The 15,291-nt window shown below is 46.9% G+C and overlaps 1 protein-coding gene and 1 long non-coding RNA gene across 16 annotated transcripts in view; one reads left to right on the top strand and one right to left on the bottom strand.

Moving 5' to 3' along the window:
* The first annotated feature begins 404 nt into the window (after nt 1–404).
* Nucleotides 405–7,974, top strand: LOC133350603 (uncharacterized). The gene is made up of 3 exons (XR_009756093.1): nt 405–538; nt 2,522–2,577; nt 7,900–7,974. It is a non-coding gene; the product is annotated as an uncharacterized LOC133350603 (long non-coding RNA).
* The window catches only part of LOC133350601 (transcription factor 7-like 2), a 162,004-nt gene continuing 148,046 nt past the window's right edge, over nt 1,334–15,291 (bottom strand). For 8 of the 15 annotated variants that reach the window (XM_061565108.1, XM_061565109.1, XM_061565117.1 and 5 more), the window contains 2 exons: nt 10,373–10,396; nt 1,334–6,263 (listed from right to left, as the gene is read on the bottom strand). In XM_061565108.1, the coding sequence (XP_061421092.1) occupies nt 6,193–6,263; nt 10,373–10,396 (95 nt within the window). In that variant the 3' untranslated portion in view covers nt 1,334–6,192. Of the gene's footprint in view, nt 6,264–10,372; nt 10,397–15,122; nt 15,196–15,291 lie in introns of all 15 variants that reach the window. The other 7 variants (XM_061565120.1, XM_061565116.1, XM_061565119.1 and 4 more) reach the window with 2 other exon arrangements.

Consider the following 15,291-nt stretch of genomic DNA (forward strand, 5'->3'; position numbering starts at 1 on the left):
AGCATTGCCTAACATTCTCAGCTTCGCATAGGTAAATGAGTAGCACCATAATACATTTTTCTTTTACATACAAAAAATACTATCCGCAATATTTTGCATGAAGTTTGATAAGCACGACCACTGACCACAATCACTGAATCTAGGCAGTGCTGCGACTTTTTTGAGTAACAAAAAAATAAAAGTTTTTGCAGAGTTGCCGCATTTAGCCGAATTTACATTAGCAGCAGGGCCTATCCAGTTTGGAAGTTATGATTCATATTTGCGGTCACGGGCCATATTCACCTTTTCCATGGCGTCACGTGCACACAAATGGGTCTTGCAAAAGTCAAACGGACTTCTCCCCCGCCCCCCACCACCACCCATTCAGAATATCACGTGACCTATCTGGCGTTTGTAACGATCTTCTCACACTCGGTGTAGATATAAAGATTGATTAGCCCCCATGTTTGCATGTTGCTTTCACACAAATGGTCACCGCCGACACTGACAATTCAAGCAAACAAGTCTGGGCCATCATGCTCTCAAACGACATGGAATGGTTTGTTTTAAATGTTTTTTCTAAAACTGGACAGGGCGATCCATGTATAGATACCCCCATCGATTTCTAATTACCCTCCCAGTAAATATGGACCGTTGGGTCAATGGTGGGTTCCAACTGTTCCAACCGCATACCGACAACGTTGGCTCCTCGCCGTTTTCTCAAAAGGCGATTGACTATTGCATAAGCACTTATCCGAGGGGAGAACATTACAACGCAATAATTATATTGGGACTTGTGGGAGGCAGTTACGACGAGGCTTTGAAAGAAAATGTAGTTCTCCATTTCTACAATCTATAAATGGATCGCCCAGCAGAGTATAACTGCTGGTGTTTCTCTTCAAGCAGGAGTGAGGTGTGTGTGTGTGCGTGCAGTGTGCTGAAACAGTACTGGCTGCTCTGCGTTTCACTTTATAATTAATTCCAAGTGTGAACAATTGAATCCAGCTGCAAAGTGGCGTTTAAGTGTGCATTCATATCAATATCTCGCTCCTGGCTCGGGCGGTTAAAGATAAGTGCATAAATATTGGGGGGGGGGGGGGGAGAGGGGTGCTTCTAAATAGGTTCCAACATTCGGGTTACTGAAGCTCATTATAAAACACCGGGGTCCAAACTTTTCGATTGCTCAGTGTGTGTTTGGCAGACGTATGCACACGTGTGCGCGCGCACACACGCGCGCTTGTTTTGCCTGTGGTCATAATTATGAAGATGGTCTGGAGCCGCCTGCGAGGTGGAAAGGGAACCTGGGGAAGGCATCGTCCGGCTCCCCCCTTGGACGCAAACCAGGCCGACACAATTACCAGAAACATTTGCAATATTTTATTTAAAAAAAATGAAGCATGCTACAGTTACTTTACAACGTACACGTACGATAGAAAACAAGTGCAATTCATAGGGTAAACTGTTACGTCTAAAAAAAAAAATACAATGGTACGATGGATGACGACGCAACACCAACAACAAAATGTAAAATATTGTACGTTTTGATTTTTCTTTTGCACGCGAATCCATCGCAAAGACCTTAAAACACGTGGAATGCTTTAATATTTTGATAACACTTTTTTTTAATATACACCAGCCTTCTTAACATATTACAATGTTTCCTTAAAGCATTACAAGTAACTATTGGCCGACAATTTTTTGCGTTTATAAAAACACGGTACACACACGCACGGACCTGTGGAGCCAAATTATCATCGCAAATTGTGCAAGTGCTCGACGGACCACAACTTAAGTATCGAACAACTTAATTAAAAAAAACTGTTAATTAAAATAAAACATGACTTAAAAAATGGCTTGTTGGATGAACTGTAGAAATATATTTAAAATGTGCCAACAGCTTTTTTTTGTCCTTTTTGTTTTAAATTTGGCAAGTTTTGCACAATACTGTACAACATCCGGCACGTTTTATTGTCGCACTTGGCACAAATTGAACTGCAGATTTACAAAAAGCTGTCACTCGGCGCGAGGAACAGTGCACACTACGGTAAATATGCAAATACAAAGAGAATAAATATCATTTAAAACCACAACACTGTATTTTCAGACTGAACACGTTATGTTCCGTAATGCTTCTATTTGAGGTTAGTAATATTCAGTAAAGAGAGCAGGAAATTGTTGTGCCCAAGTCTGCAACATCACACACCGCAAGAGCAATTCTATACAGAAACCAGGGCAGTAAAGGTACATTGCCTGGATTCTTAAGACCGTTATCTCGAGTCTATTTTCTTGTTTAAATCACACCGGGGAAACGATGCGGTACATCCACTCTAGTTTTAATGATGCTTGCAACACTGCTGAGGGCATCTTTTGCACTCCGTACCTTGGGAATGTCATTGGCGCATTTGGCACACGAAGGGCCCGAGCTTGCGAATGGGGAACCGCGGGGAGGCCTGGCAAGTGGACACAGGACGCCCCCCCCCCCACACACCCCTACAAAGCACGGAATGCTTATTTTATATTTTATGTTGTTTCCCTCAAATAGTTTTCTCGGGGAAGGCAGCTGGGCAACACGTGTTGGGGCTCACGTTCGGCTTGGAGGTGAGGAACGCATCACAATCCTGGAGCTCTTGGCCATTAACAGTGCAATGGCTGAAATCGTTCCCGAACCCCACAGCCTACTTAGCGCCCAACTGCTTCCCGCTTTCGCACGAAGAGTACCTATTTTGGCATTTAAAAATCACATTCTATTTGGCGACAATGTGCATCAAGTTAAGAGGAGTACATTTTGCCTGCCTTTTTAAGCAACGATATCACAGTTAACCCTGTCCTTTCATAGCTAAATAAAAACGTACATATGTGGAACCCAAATGATCGCCGTTTGCCTGTCAACAAAATTAAGCATTGGCCAGTCAGGGGTTTCCAATAAAATAGACCCATAAGTTATTATAGAAAGGCAGGTTCTTCAGAAAACACAAGCAGCAGATCTGCAATCACCTGCGATCCAATAATCCGCAAATCCCTGCAATTTTCGGATTTATTGGCGGTTCGCAACTCTCCTCCCGTTAGCCGTGGCACACCGCGATAGACGCCAAAAAAATGAGTTTGCAGAATATTTGGTGTAACCTCCGCGGAGCAACGAGGCTTTACAAGATCCACGGACATGGTCCCCAAATACCAACGCGGTTGATTGGATTTCTGCTGCAATACTTTTTTTGTACCGTGGGGCAATAAAAAAAAATCATATATATACCAAGTTTCCATCGCACAGTCCTAAGAATCCAGTTAGAAATGTTTAGCACCCTCGCACACACCGTGGAGAATCCTGCATCTTTGGGGATTTTGGAGAAACGATCGTTTTTCAGGAACTCTAATGAGGTCTTTTTGCCATCTGCTTCCAACCTGAGTAAATGAGTTTTCTTGGTTAAGTGAACTGGGCTGTCTAGATGCCAAGTGGCTACTAACTGCAAACTATCACTCTACCACCCCCTCAATCTGTATACGCATCTATTGCAATTAAAACATTGAGAAAACTCTAATTTAAACAGACAATGTAGCTGTAGATTGCAGCGTTTAAGTTATTTTCTTGAAGTTTAAATTCCAACATTAAGATACATTTGTTTGCATTTTCAAGAACATCCCTTAATTAAAATATTAATATCTTTATCATTATCGTCACTTATTATTTGCCTTTAATACACTGTAATAAAAGCATGCTTCTTAAATTGTTCAACCATCAACGTAACTATATTATTTTTAAAATTTTACTGCCTTTCAGCACAACAGCCAACTGTTGGAAAGGTATTTCTCTCTAGCAACACAGTATATATATACAGCAACGTACAAACATGGCCTAAACCTCAACAGCCTTGGTTCATGAGTGACAGCCAACAGAGGGAATTTAAAGCTGGTCCAATCATTCCATATGCTGCATGTTGCAAAACACAAAACGCTAAAAATAAAAAAAAGCATTTAAAACACAATCGCCATCACTGAACTGTGGTAAACGCCTCCTTCGCAGTCTCGGGCCAAAAGAGAGAACAGAACCCAGCAGCGATAAAAAAACAAAACCACGCGTTCATTCCCTAAGAATCTGAAGCATGCGGCGCACAGGTGGCTCAAGTTCAAATCGCGCGCAACGTCAATTTGGAGGAATCCGATTGGTCAGAGCGCCCCGGTAGCTATTGTGGCACAAAGTGGCGCCTCTGTCAATCGTGCAGCTTGCCCTGCCATACCTACAGAAGGCGGGGGGTGGCTTTGTGAACACTGACCGTGGTGGAGTGTGAGGGGCAGCCCTGCACTGGCTGCAGCCCTTGGGAGAGAAGGATGGGTTTGGAGGGGCTTGTGGCCTTCACTTTAGCCAGCACCAGAGCTGGACATTGCGAGCTAACGCGGTGGATGCCGAAGTCAGTTCTCTCTTTAACGCAGCATAAACAGCACGCTTGGGTTGGAAGCGAGATGCGGATGAGGGCCGAGAGGGCACTTGGTGGGAGGCATACATTTTCAAAAAGCCTTGAAAGCACGCATCAGGCAGAGCAGATGAGCCAGGCTAGGCTACCAGGTGGGAAATTCCACGCGTTCCCAGCCACTGTTTATATACCTCGCGTGAGAGCAAGCCCAGCCCCAGCCGGTCAACTTGACATTGCTGCCGAATCAAGCCACCGGTATACACTGTACGTTTAACAAAGCGAGTACACGTGGAAAAGCGGTAAAAATTAAAACAAAAAACCATAAAATACAGTCAACCGCAATATCTGGTCCCCCTCTCATCAAGTTAAAATGGCTAAAGTGAATGCCTGTGTTTTCTGCAAGGGCCCACAACCCCCCAGCAAACATATTGCCCTGCCCACCGAGCTGCTCCAGCAGCAGCAATTGAGATGAACAACCCCTAGCACTGGCTTTTTGCGGCAGAGAGAATAGACGGGGCACTAGGGCAGCAGGCCATGCGGAGCAAGCCACGAAGAAGCATTGGCCGACCAAAAGTAATTAACAGAAGAAAAAAAAAACAAATAGGTGGATACTCTTGGGTTGCTCAGATAGCCTGCACGAGGCTTGTGTGCAGAAACGGAATTTGACGTCTTCCCTGCTGCATACGTCTGGATGATGGGAGGCCTGTGCCAAGGGAACGCGATCCGCACACATTGACGAGGGTTTAGATGGATAACGAAAGGGGGAATAACAAAAAAACTAACCACACGTCTACAAAAGCAACCAATCAAATAACGGGATCACAGAGGCCATTATTATCAACGCGTGCCTATACCCCCTGAATGTTAAATTTGTCCAACGCAATATTTACCCTGAAGTCCACTAACCGGGGAGATGGGCATGCAAGCGCTGGACTGCAATGAGGGAGGGAGTGGGGGAGTGGGGGAGTGGGGACAAACTTGTCTGTGCAGTGTGATGTAACGGGGGGGGGGGGGGGGAGTGCAGTGTGTACTGTGTCGTCACACAAGTGAATAAGAGAGGGTGCTGAGCAAACGGTGTCGTGGTGACGTGCTCTTGTGCATTGGTGTCAAAGCGCACACGGTGCAGTCAAACAAGGTTTCCGTGCCATGGAAAAAACATGTGCACGTGCAGTTATGTGAACTGTGTTTAAGTGCCCAAACTGAGTGAGAAGTTAAAAAATGTGCAAGCGGTGGTATTAAACACATCGAGTGATAAAGTGTGGGGGGGGGGGTGTTGGAGGTGGGGGGGGGGGTGGTGTCATTACACACGCACAGGGAGAGGGGGGGGGTGTTTAGTGCAGGGGAATCTTCAAAGCGAGCGTGCGAGTGAAGTCGGTGCGGTGCAAGAGGGTGGAGGATCATCACGTGTGGAGCAGCAGCAGCAGCAGCAGCGCGTGCAAGGGGGGTGCGGAGCGGCTCGCAAGGTGAAGTGCGCGTCGACCGACCGTCACCGTCGGATCGGCACCACGCGACTCCCGAGCTCGTGGTCGAAATGTGCCTGTGGCTGAGTGGTCAGCGAGTGGGGGCGGGGGGGGAGGGGGGCTACAGAGAATGGGGGCATCAGTTGTGGGGGGGGGTGGGGGGCGGCAGCGGCCCATCGGGGCAATGTGGCCGGGTAGGGTGGCGGGGGTGGCGGTTGCGTTAGATGGACGTTAATTGCCGTGCTCGGCAGTGAGAAGGCCGGCACTCAAGTACGTGTGGGGCAGCTCGTGCAGGCTGGGCCAGGCCCAGCAGTTGAAGGGTCGTGGAGAGGCGGACGGGGGCCCTCCTAGCATGCTTCTGTCTGCAGGATTGAGGTGGTCTTTCCTTGGTACGTTCCGAATGCACTTCTTCTTTCTCCTGGGAGAGCGAGCGAGAGAGGCAGGGAGAAATTGTACCGCTGTTAAGCGCAGAAGTCGGGGAGTTGTCACGGAAGGACAGAGACGACGATGTTAACAACAAGAGCTTGTATCCCACCCCCCCCCCCCCGCCGCCACCCACATCATGTACCGCCTAAACCTTCATGTAATACAGTGCGCCGTACATGAACGCATCAGTATTGTTAACATGCCCTGTAATTAACGGAAGAAACCTCATTTCAAGGATTAGCAAAGTCCTTTGTCCGAGATATTTGGTTATAGATTTGGATGATAGTTTTCTGTTCGAAGCATTTGTTTAAGGTGACAATTATTTGCAGACTGATTCGACAGCAGTTGCTGAAATTTGATTTCGAGCGTCCAACAATGCAGTCATGTCCTATTACATTTGTGTTTCACTCTGCCACAAAGTTGTAAATTGCTTTAAATTGAAGCTTTACTCCATATAAACGTATCTTGTCAATCCTAAGCAATAATAGTATCCTAAACAGAATACGGCATTTTTAAATGGATTCAGTTATAATAGATCATGTGAACGCAGGGATATAGACAATTTATATTTTGGGATAAAAAAAATAGTTTACATTAAAATTATTGTTAAATGTTATATTTCATTTTAAATGGTAAAACACGAGGATATGTTGCTTTGCCAATGAGCAAGCACTGCCCTGCTAACACAAGCATGCAAGTCTGTCTATCTGTATGGGTGTACACACGTACGCGTGCGCGTGTGTGTGTATTTTTTATGACTTTGAATGCTACTCGGTGAATGTGCCTACACTGCGGGGAAACTGGGGCCACCTGCAAATACCGAGATAACAGACTTCTTACAGGTTAATTATCCCAAACAATTACAGCGGGCAAGTCGATTATCCAAACATCGGTTATCCCACTACCACCTCAAAAGGCGAATTAAATAAGGCGGACAGATAGACGCATGATCCCCCACGAAACGGAGCCACGTGACCCCCCTCATCCCCAGCGGACTTGGTGCCAAAAACTCATTTTTTTTACTAATGCGGGCCGTAGCGAAACTCGCCGCTTATCAGTTTCGAATGCCTGACCGCTGTGCAAGCCAGGGGTCCCCCCCCCCCCCCCCCCATCAATAAATGCGCCGGGCGGAACAATATATTTTTCAATCCGATTTTCTTACGCGAAATGACCCTCACCGCTTGATTACAGAAATTTAAAGAGCACCTCGGAATATAAAATGTGTCGCAACACTTTTATTGCAGTATATGCCAGCGGACGATCGCAATGTTTTGAGAATGGGATTTTAAAATGTATTATTAAACTCGACTCATATTTTCAACTCGTACTTTTACCTTTTTTTGTCAACATGAATTGCCGTAACATAAATGCATTCACTATTTAATTAAGAAATATACAGCTACAAAATTTTGCCTTAAAGTCATGTTTATGTAAAATGTGCACGTCTTTAATGCAATTGTTTAATAGCCCTTCATCTACATAAATGTTTGGACTGTATTTAAACGATTTACACCCTCTCATTGTAGGTAATTTACGTGTTTGGGAGGTATCGGCATTAACCCGTGCGAAAGGAATGGGCCTTTCTTTCAATTCACGCATCTCAGAGGTGCGTTTTGTCCTGTATGAAGTGGCATGGCGCATGAAGTGGCATCGCACGTACAAGCAACGCTGCTTAGGAGTCGGAACAACGTGGAGGACACAGACTAACCAATAACACCACCGTCCCACAAGCTCCCTCGGCAAGACGACTGCATTGCGTTTAAAACACTTTTACGCTCGGCTCGCACTTGCACGCGCGTTTTGACAGGGCCTCAAGAACGTCACGCTTAGCTAGTGGCAGGGGGGGCCTGTGGCGTTCCACTGCATTAAAATGTCGATGCACGAATAAAATGACAAATGCAGCAGTCACGTGGTGCCACAAGCCATGCTCGCTCACAGCCCCCCTCTCCTGGCCCACGCAGCAGCATGACTCACACTGCGGGAGCAACCGCTTGCAACAACCGCAAACACTCACGCATGCAAATGTCAAAGCATCGGGCGGCCGTCCCACATTCTACGGTCAAATCGTTTAAAAGTGCCCCCCTAGAGGTTATTCAAATGATTTCAAAACTTTCCATACACCCCCCGGTTCACTTGCATTAATTCACGCCACTTTTAAATTCATGCGCGCCGCTCGCTTAGTTGGATTCGTGTCATCAGGGAACTTTGTTTCACTTTCCTAGGTGTGGGGCTGACATCTCATGCCTTTTGCAGGGGCTGCCTACTTTTTGTAATCGAACGACTTAGAATTATGGGAATTATAGAACTTCATGGTCGTACCAACGTGTAACCAAATTCACCCGTCCAGTTTTTTTTGTTCTTCCTCTGCAACCAAGGAGGTATTCAATATGATGGGGGCATTTAGTGACTTGCTGCATCAAATTATGTCACAAAGGCACTTGTTGGTAAATGTAGTAATTGCACAGCCCCTGCTGCGCCCATTAGCAGCGCTGCAGCAAACACTCGCGCAGTTTAACCCTCCTCACCGGGGGGGGCATGGTTTCTCCTTAAAGGTGGACACCGTTCCAAAATTCTATGGATTTGAGGTAACTCACAAATCAACACTGGCTGGGAGAAAGGTTGAAAAAATTCTCAGCGGCAGAAAGCAGAAACGCCGTAAGAGCGTTTCGGAGTACAGTGAAGACAGCTGCACGGACCACTTAACTGCAACTCTTCTGCCAAAGTATTTATATTCTCTCGTTCTATTCTTTATAGAAACAATGGCCAAAGTGTGATTTAAGATTATGCAACATGCTTTCACCAAAAAAAGTACCCCACAGGGAATCACCTACATGGTGGTGAACATTAAATTACAAAATTTACCATAATCATTACAAGGGACCAGAGTGTGTGTGTTGACTCGAACCGCTTACTCACCTAAACCGATTTTTGGCTGCGGGGCGGAGATAGAGTGTGGATGACGCGCAGTGACTCATTCATATTTTTTACTTTCTGTTCCCATTGCTTCTCAGCGCACTCATTCACCACCCGTGCTCCTTTCCAAACCTAAGTTCAAACCCGCCTCATCCCCCCACTATGAAGTTTCACCACATGTGAGGTGCTCAGAGATGTTTAACATTTTGTTATGCCATTGCAGTTTTGCTCTTCGGTTGGTCTTAACTCACATCTGACTGAATCTGTGGTACTAACAGTCATTGGATAGTTGCATTGTACGTGTAACAAAACAATTTAACCGTGAAAAATAAATCGTAGCGGTCGCTCATAACAATTCATGCAAGTTAATTACTCATCAACGCTGATACTACCCCACACCACCATTGTCGTCACCATCGACGCTCAATCATCGATTCATCATCGACAGTCATCCTGAGTTATCGCCATGAATCACGCACTCTGTGAGCAGCCGTGGTCGTCACAAACGTCATTATGGTTCCCGCGAGGCCTGGCTTACGAAACTGCAAAGTTGAACATTTACACGAATAATCACATAGCGCAAAAAACTGACAAAGACTGCCATTAAAAACATAGAAGCTGGTGTCAGCCTATCCTATAATAGGAGCGTCCGATTCCTATGCTTCATTTCTCTCATCTTAAATGTTCAAGGCACCGATGAGGGCCACGTTGTTGTGATCTGACAAAAACAAAAAGGTATGGGATCGAGTTTCTCATTTTTTCCCTAACGTTCCAAAACCACTCCAATACTCTCAAGTGAAAAATTGATTTAGGAAGAGAGTTTATAAAGATCAAAAACCCCGTAAGATTGGCATGGCAAAGTATTTTTTAGTAATGGATATATAGGCGAGAGGTTATACAGCAGCTCTTCATCATCAGCGCCCAAGACCCCTCGGTTGCGTTAGGTCAGAATTCATTCTCTACAATGAACACTACTCTATTAAGTGCTGTGACTGACAGATTGACTCAAAAAGACTCACCACGTGCAGTTTCCTTAAAACGCAATTAACCAAAACACTTCGCCAGCTTTTTACAACTGCCCCTTCGGCACCGTGGGTCTGTGTGTTGGCATGTCTCACACTGCACCAACGGAAAGAGGCGGAAGCGATGGGAGGGAGAGCCGAGAGAGGTGGAGAGCGCGGTACCTACCATCGGCACAGTCCACGTCACAGACTGCGTGGCACGGGACAGAAAAACAACAGCTTTAGCTACGAGACGCCACTACCAGAGGTGGACCAGAGAACTTCACGTGTCTCAGCCCTGCCAGGTCATGTGCTCAAGATGAATGCTCGGGGTGGAACGATTCTCCGCTGAGCGTTACACTAAATTGTTAGAATTCAGGGTTGCGATTCGATACGGAAACACATTTCATCGCTTCCTTTTATTTAGGGAGCGAAGAACGTGGCTGCAGGGGGCGAACAGGGCGTTCCCGCTGCGTACGACTTACACGAGTCAAAGAATCATTAATTCCTACGCACACCATTTGACAAAGGTGTTGCGAGCCAAAGAATCGATAAAAGTCGATGAATCGATGCATCATTTCACCACCCCCCCCCCCCCCCCCCCCCAGCGGTGCACGTCCAAACGCGCGAATCGCCGTGTCGTGTTAGAGTTGGTGTAATTTGTCTTTTTTTGCTTTCACGAGCCAATTGGGGGACTTGTGACCTGGGAGGGCTGATCATCACAACAAAAACAAAGCAACACAGCAGAGGGAAGAAAGCACACGAGCCCGACAAAACTTCACACACACACACACACGCACGCCGATTTTGAATGCGCTCAGCTTCGCCTGGGACCATTGAACACCAACTGGGCCCAGGAAAACACGAGCTCGATGCTGGCCACTGGAATGGTGTTTTTGTTCTATCTACGAAATAGACCAAGTGTATCAGCGATAACACACCGAGCTTGTAGTGACAACTATTGCCCAAGGAGGCCACAGCCCCCGCCGAAAATATGTTCACGTAAAAATTTTGTTCAAATTTGCCAAATATGTCCATCGTGATTTAGGTCGCCGAGCAGAATGTCGGAAACCAACGCCCCGGTTCTCAAAAGCGCAGTCGTACAAAAATGTGTCTCTCGTTTCTTGCATTCGATTTGTAGATTTAACTTTGAAATGACATTGAACGTTGTACATTTGCCTGTCCAGAGACTATCTGGTGACAAAGGTTGAAATACATCGTTATCTTTGACCATTCGAATTTAATAACCTAACATTAATTTCAAATGGATCGGAGATTAAATATCTTGTTTGCATGCTGCAGTGGCAGTAATTCATAACATTTTTTAGCTGAACATGGGAGGGACTAAAATGGGACATTTGATCATGGACTGAGATTCCTGTTGGTTACCTAAAAGCTACAACCCCCCTTCTTAAAGCCTTCTGTTAATAGCCTCGCACAAACTTTGTGCATTTCACTACCTCAAGCGTTTATTTGGCACCATCGAAAATGTCTACCTAAGGCCCACATCCCTCTACTCTCTCTCACGATCCACTCGTAATGAATATTCAGGAAAGTGCCGACTGCCAAATATAAATTATTTCACTGTCAACTGCTGCGATCGTACACTCATCGGGAGAAAAGTCTGAAAATAAGTTAGTCAAATTAGGCCAAGTACCATATTTACTGGTACAGAACGATGTAGGTCCAAGCTAAGCGCAGCCTCGCTCTCGACTTCGTCACCCAAGTTCCTCCCCTCCAGTAAACCTTCCACCACCAACTGTCAACAAGCCGGAGGTCAACTGGGATATGGTTCGGTTGGCTGGTTCCAGAGAACAGCGTAGAGACTACGAAGGCCACAGAACATTCGGGGACATCTGGATCTATTAGTGTTCTCCAAGAGCTACTTTCAGAACGCAGCTCGGTTTACGCTTACGATTGGCTGCTTTTTGCGACGCGATAAATTATTCGCACGAGCAGATTGCTTTTGTTGAGGTGCACACACACATACACCCATTGTGTGGTGCGCCAATGGGACTCAAAATGGTTTTAATTTACATGCAGAGATAGAGAACGGAGCTCTGCCCGTGTAAAGCTTTTTACGTGTAATGCTACACCGCAATGCACAACGAGCTCGTGTATGGGTTACTTTTTGCTATAAACGTCATCGCCAAAGTTAAACAGGAAATCCCAAGAGACTTGCTTGACTGCCGATGAGACTCATTAGGCCGAATTCGCTCCCCAAAAGTTTCTTAACAAACACGAAATATGCTTGATAATGTTCGTCTGGAAAGCCAAGCGGCGGATGGACAAGAACATATTTCTATTTGCTTCTGCAGATGAAGCTCTAAATAAATATAATGCCTCGAAATTGTCAGCTTCCTGCAGATGTATTTGCAATAAATTAATTTGCTGTAGCCACGGATTCTGCACGTAGCTGCTGCTGCTGCGCTTTACGGGAGAACACATCTGGATGCAAAGGAAGTTTAATGCTCTGAGGCCATCAGGGTAGAGGAGTATAGGGTTATCATGGAACAAACACATTTGCGTGTGCCACAGCCTGCATTATCGTAAAAAAAATAATGATCAATTTGTACAAGCAAGCAACCAAGCTCAAAGGGCAGATAGAAGTGACCACGACTGATTTGCGCTCTGCGTGCGTGTGCGCATACTGTGAAATATATAACGAGCAGTATGCACAGGAATTCCATAGTACAAATAATTAGACTCAAGTGCATAGGGCTTATTAAACAGTACTCGAGTGAAGCATTGAAGTGACAAAATGCTTTGCAAAGTTTAAGAAAAATAAGTTATGTAGTTTGTATTTCTGATGAGCAGTCAAGCTGATAAATATATTGCAGAGCACATAGGAATTATCGAATGATAATAATTGTATTATTTAGGTTCTTAATACATGATTTAATACTGCCTATTAATTATTTAAAACATTTCAATCCAATAGTAATTCTAGACACAAATAAGCAGTATTTATGCATATAAAATTTTGCGCGCAAGATGAATTTGGGTTAAAACGTTAGTTACTTAGAAAGTCACAATGCTTGTGCGTACATACAATAAAGGACATTCAAAAAGTTTTGAGAACCGACTGAAAGAGGTAATTGCCCTCGTCGTTGACTTTTAAAGCTGAAACTAAAGTAGATCACATTTTCTACGCGAACATACAAAACGGAAGGTTATTCACTTCCACTGCAGTGCTCTATAACGTCTCAAAATCACACAGATGCACATTTGTTGAAGCCACAACATCGACTAAGCAAGGTGTGGGTTGCCATGCATTACTAATATCCCAGTCTCAAAACATTTTGACCACCGCTCACATCGTGTGTGCGTACACACATATACACTTGTATAAAACGCGTTCTCTCCAAAAGTTAATCGTCACCGGCAACAGCTTTGCCAACAGACGGGAAAACTCTGTGTCATTACCCTGTGCAAGCACTGCACGGAAGATACACACGTTCAGCATAAGCTGCACACAACATGCACACGAGGGGAGGAGGGGGGGGGGTGAGGTTTGGTTAACGTGACACACATTGGGCTGTGGGGGAGGAAAATGAGGCAGGATAATTAGCAACAGATCGATCTACCGCCCAAATCTCCCCCCCCCCACCCCCCCCCCCCCTGTTCTCAACACCGTACCGCTACAGCAAGTGCGCATCATTCACGTCTTACCCAAAGGGGGACTTAAATCCGCGGGGGTCGCTTGCAACGAGCGGCTCGCAACCCCATGCTTTATTTTTAAAATTCGACAATCGTCGCTACAGCCCAGCATGTCCTGTTAACGAAACGTGTCGGGGGGGGGGGGGGTGTGGTGCGCGCTTGTGCGAGGAGGGTCAGATTTAGAAGCTTGCGGGACCACGTGCGTGCACACCGCCAGTCACCTGCTGCTACTGCTGCTACTGCTGCTACCTCACCCGCACGTGGATTCACAACCCTGCGCACGAATATTGGCGGCGGGGAAGGAAACCCACGCGCGGCGATTCCACCGCGGTCACCCGAACGCCGGCTCGGTCGGCCGGTCGGCGCACTCACCTCTGAGGCAGTGGCGTCAAGTAGCTACATCATCGGCTCAGGGGGTGCGGTAATCGGTCAGGTGGTGGGCTCCCCCCACCTAATATTTGATTAGTCTCGTGCGGTCGCACCGAGGCTATTGTAACATCGCGGCTCCTCGTGCCTAATATCGCATGGTTACATACATGTTGTGTTTCTTTTGCGCTGTTATTGAAAACAAATCTCATGGTGGGTTGTCAAGGGGGGCCACCCCAACTCGTAGCTTCTGGCCACCAGAAGGGGGGCAAGGCATCCCCCTGCATCCACGCTGGTTACGCAACTGCTCCCAGGTCAATGTTCACCCTGCACGTCAGTGCCAAAGAACGCGTTCACAGGACCTTCGTACGGCCAGTGCATCCAAGCATGTGCTTTGTACAAAAAAGGTGTTTTTTCTTTGCGATTGTTCTACACGGCTCTCGAGGTCTTGTTTGGGTTGTCCCAAAGAACACCACCAAGAACGTGCGCGAGACAACGTGAACACACGTCGGGAGAGAGCGAGAGAGAGCGCGCAATGCCACGCACGTTGCAACGCACTAGGACAGCTACAGCGAGGTATTAACAGGAGATTAAGGCGCAGCGACTGTGCAATTGTGCTCCACCGCACTAAAGCACATGCGGTGAGGTGATGCAAGCGGAGTGCCTTCCCAAAGCTAACGCAGCGATGAGTGGCGGTGCAGGTGACGAACGAAAGAACAAAACGGGGGGGGGGGGGGGTGGTGGTCGAGGGTGAGGGGTGGAGAGAGAGGAAGGGGGGGGCGAGTTCCCCTCTCGTGCAGCCCATCAGCTCACACCACACACCGCCCCGGGGTCCACAGCAACCGAGGTGTTTCCTGCCCCCCCGGGGCGGGGCGAGCGGCACCGCGTGCAGCGAAGCCGGCCATACACACCTGCACGGCCCGCACCAGTCCCCCTGCTGCTCTAGCCCGAAGTGGGCCCGACACCGCTTAGCTGCAGCCAGCTCTGAGCACGGCCAGGCGGGCGGAGGCAACGAGAGCACACGTCAGGGTGCGGGAGGGGTGGGGGGGGGGCCAGGACACACGCACTCGCACGCGAGCA

The sequence above is a fragment of the Lethenteron reissneri genome, chromosome 34 (assembly GCF_015708825.2).
Source record: "Lethenteron reissneri isolate LAM-NWPU_2019-01 chromosome 34, ASM1570882v1, whole genome shotgun sequence".
NCBI classification, from domain to species: Eukaryota; Metazoa; Chordata; class Hyperoartia; order Petromyzontiformes; family Petromyzontidae; genus Lethenteron; species Lethenteron reissneri.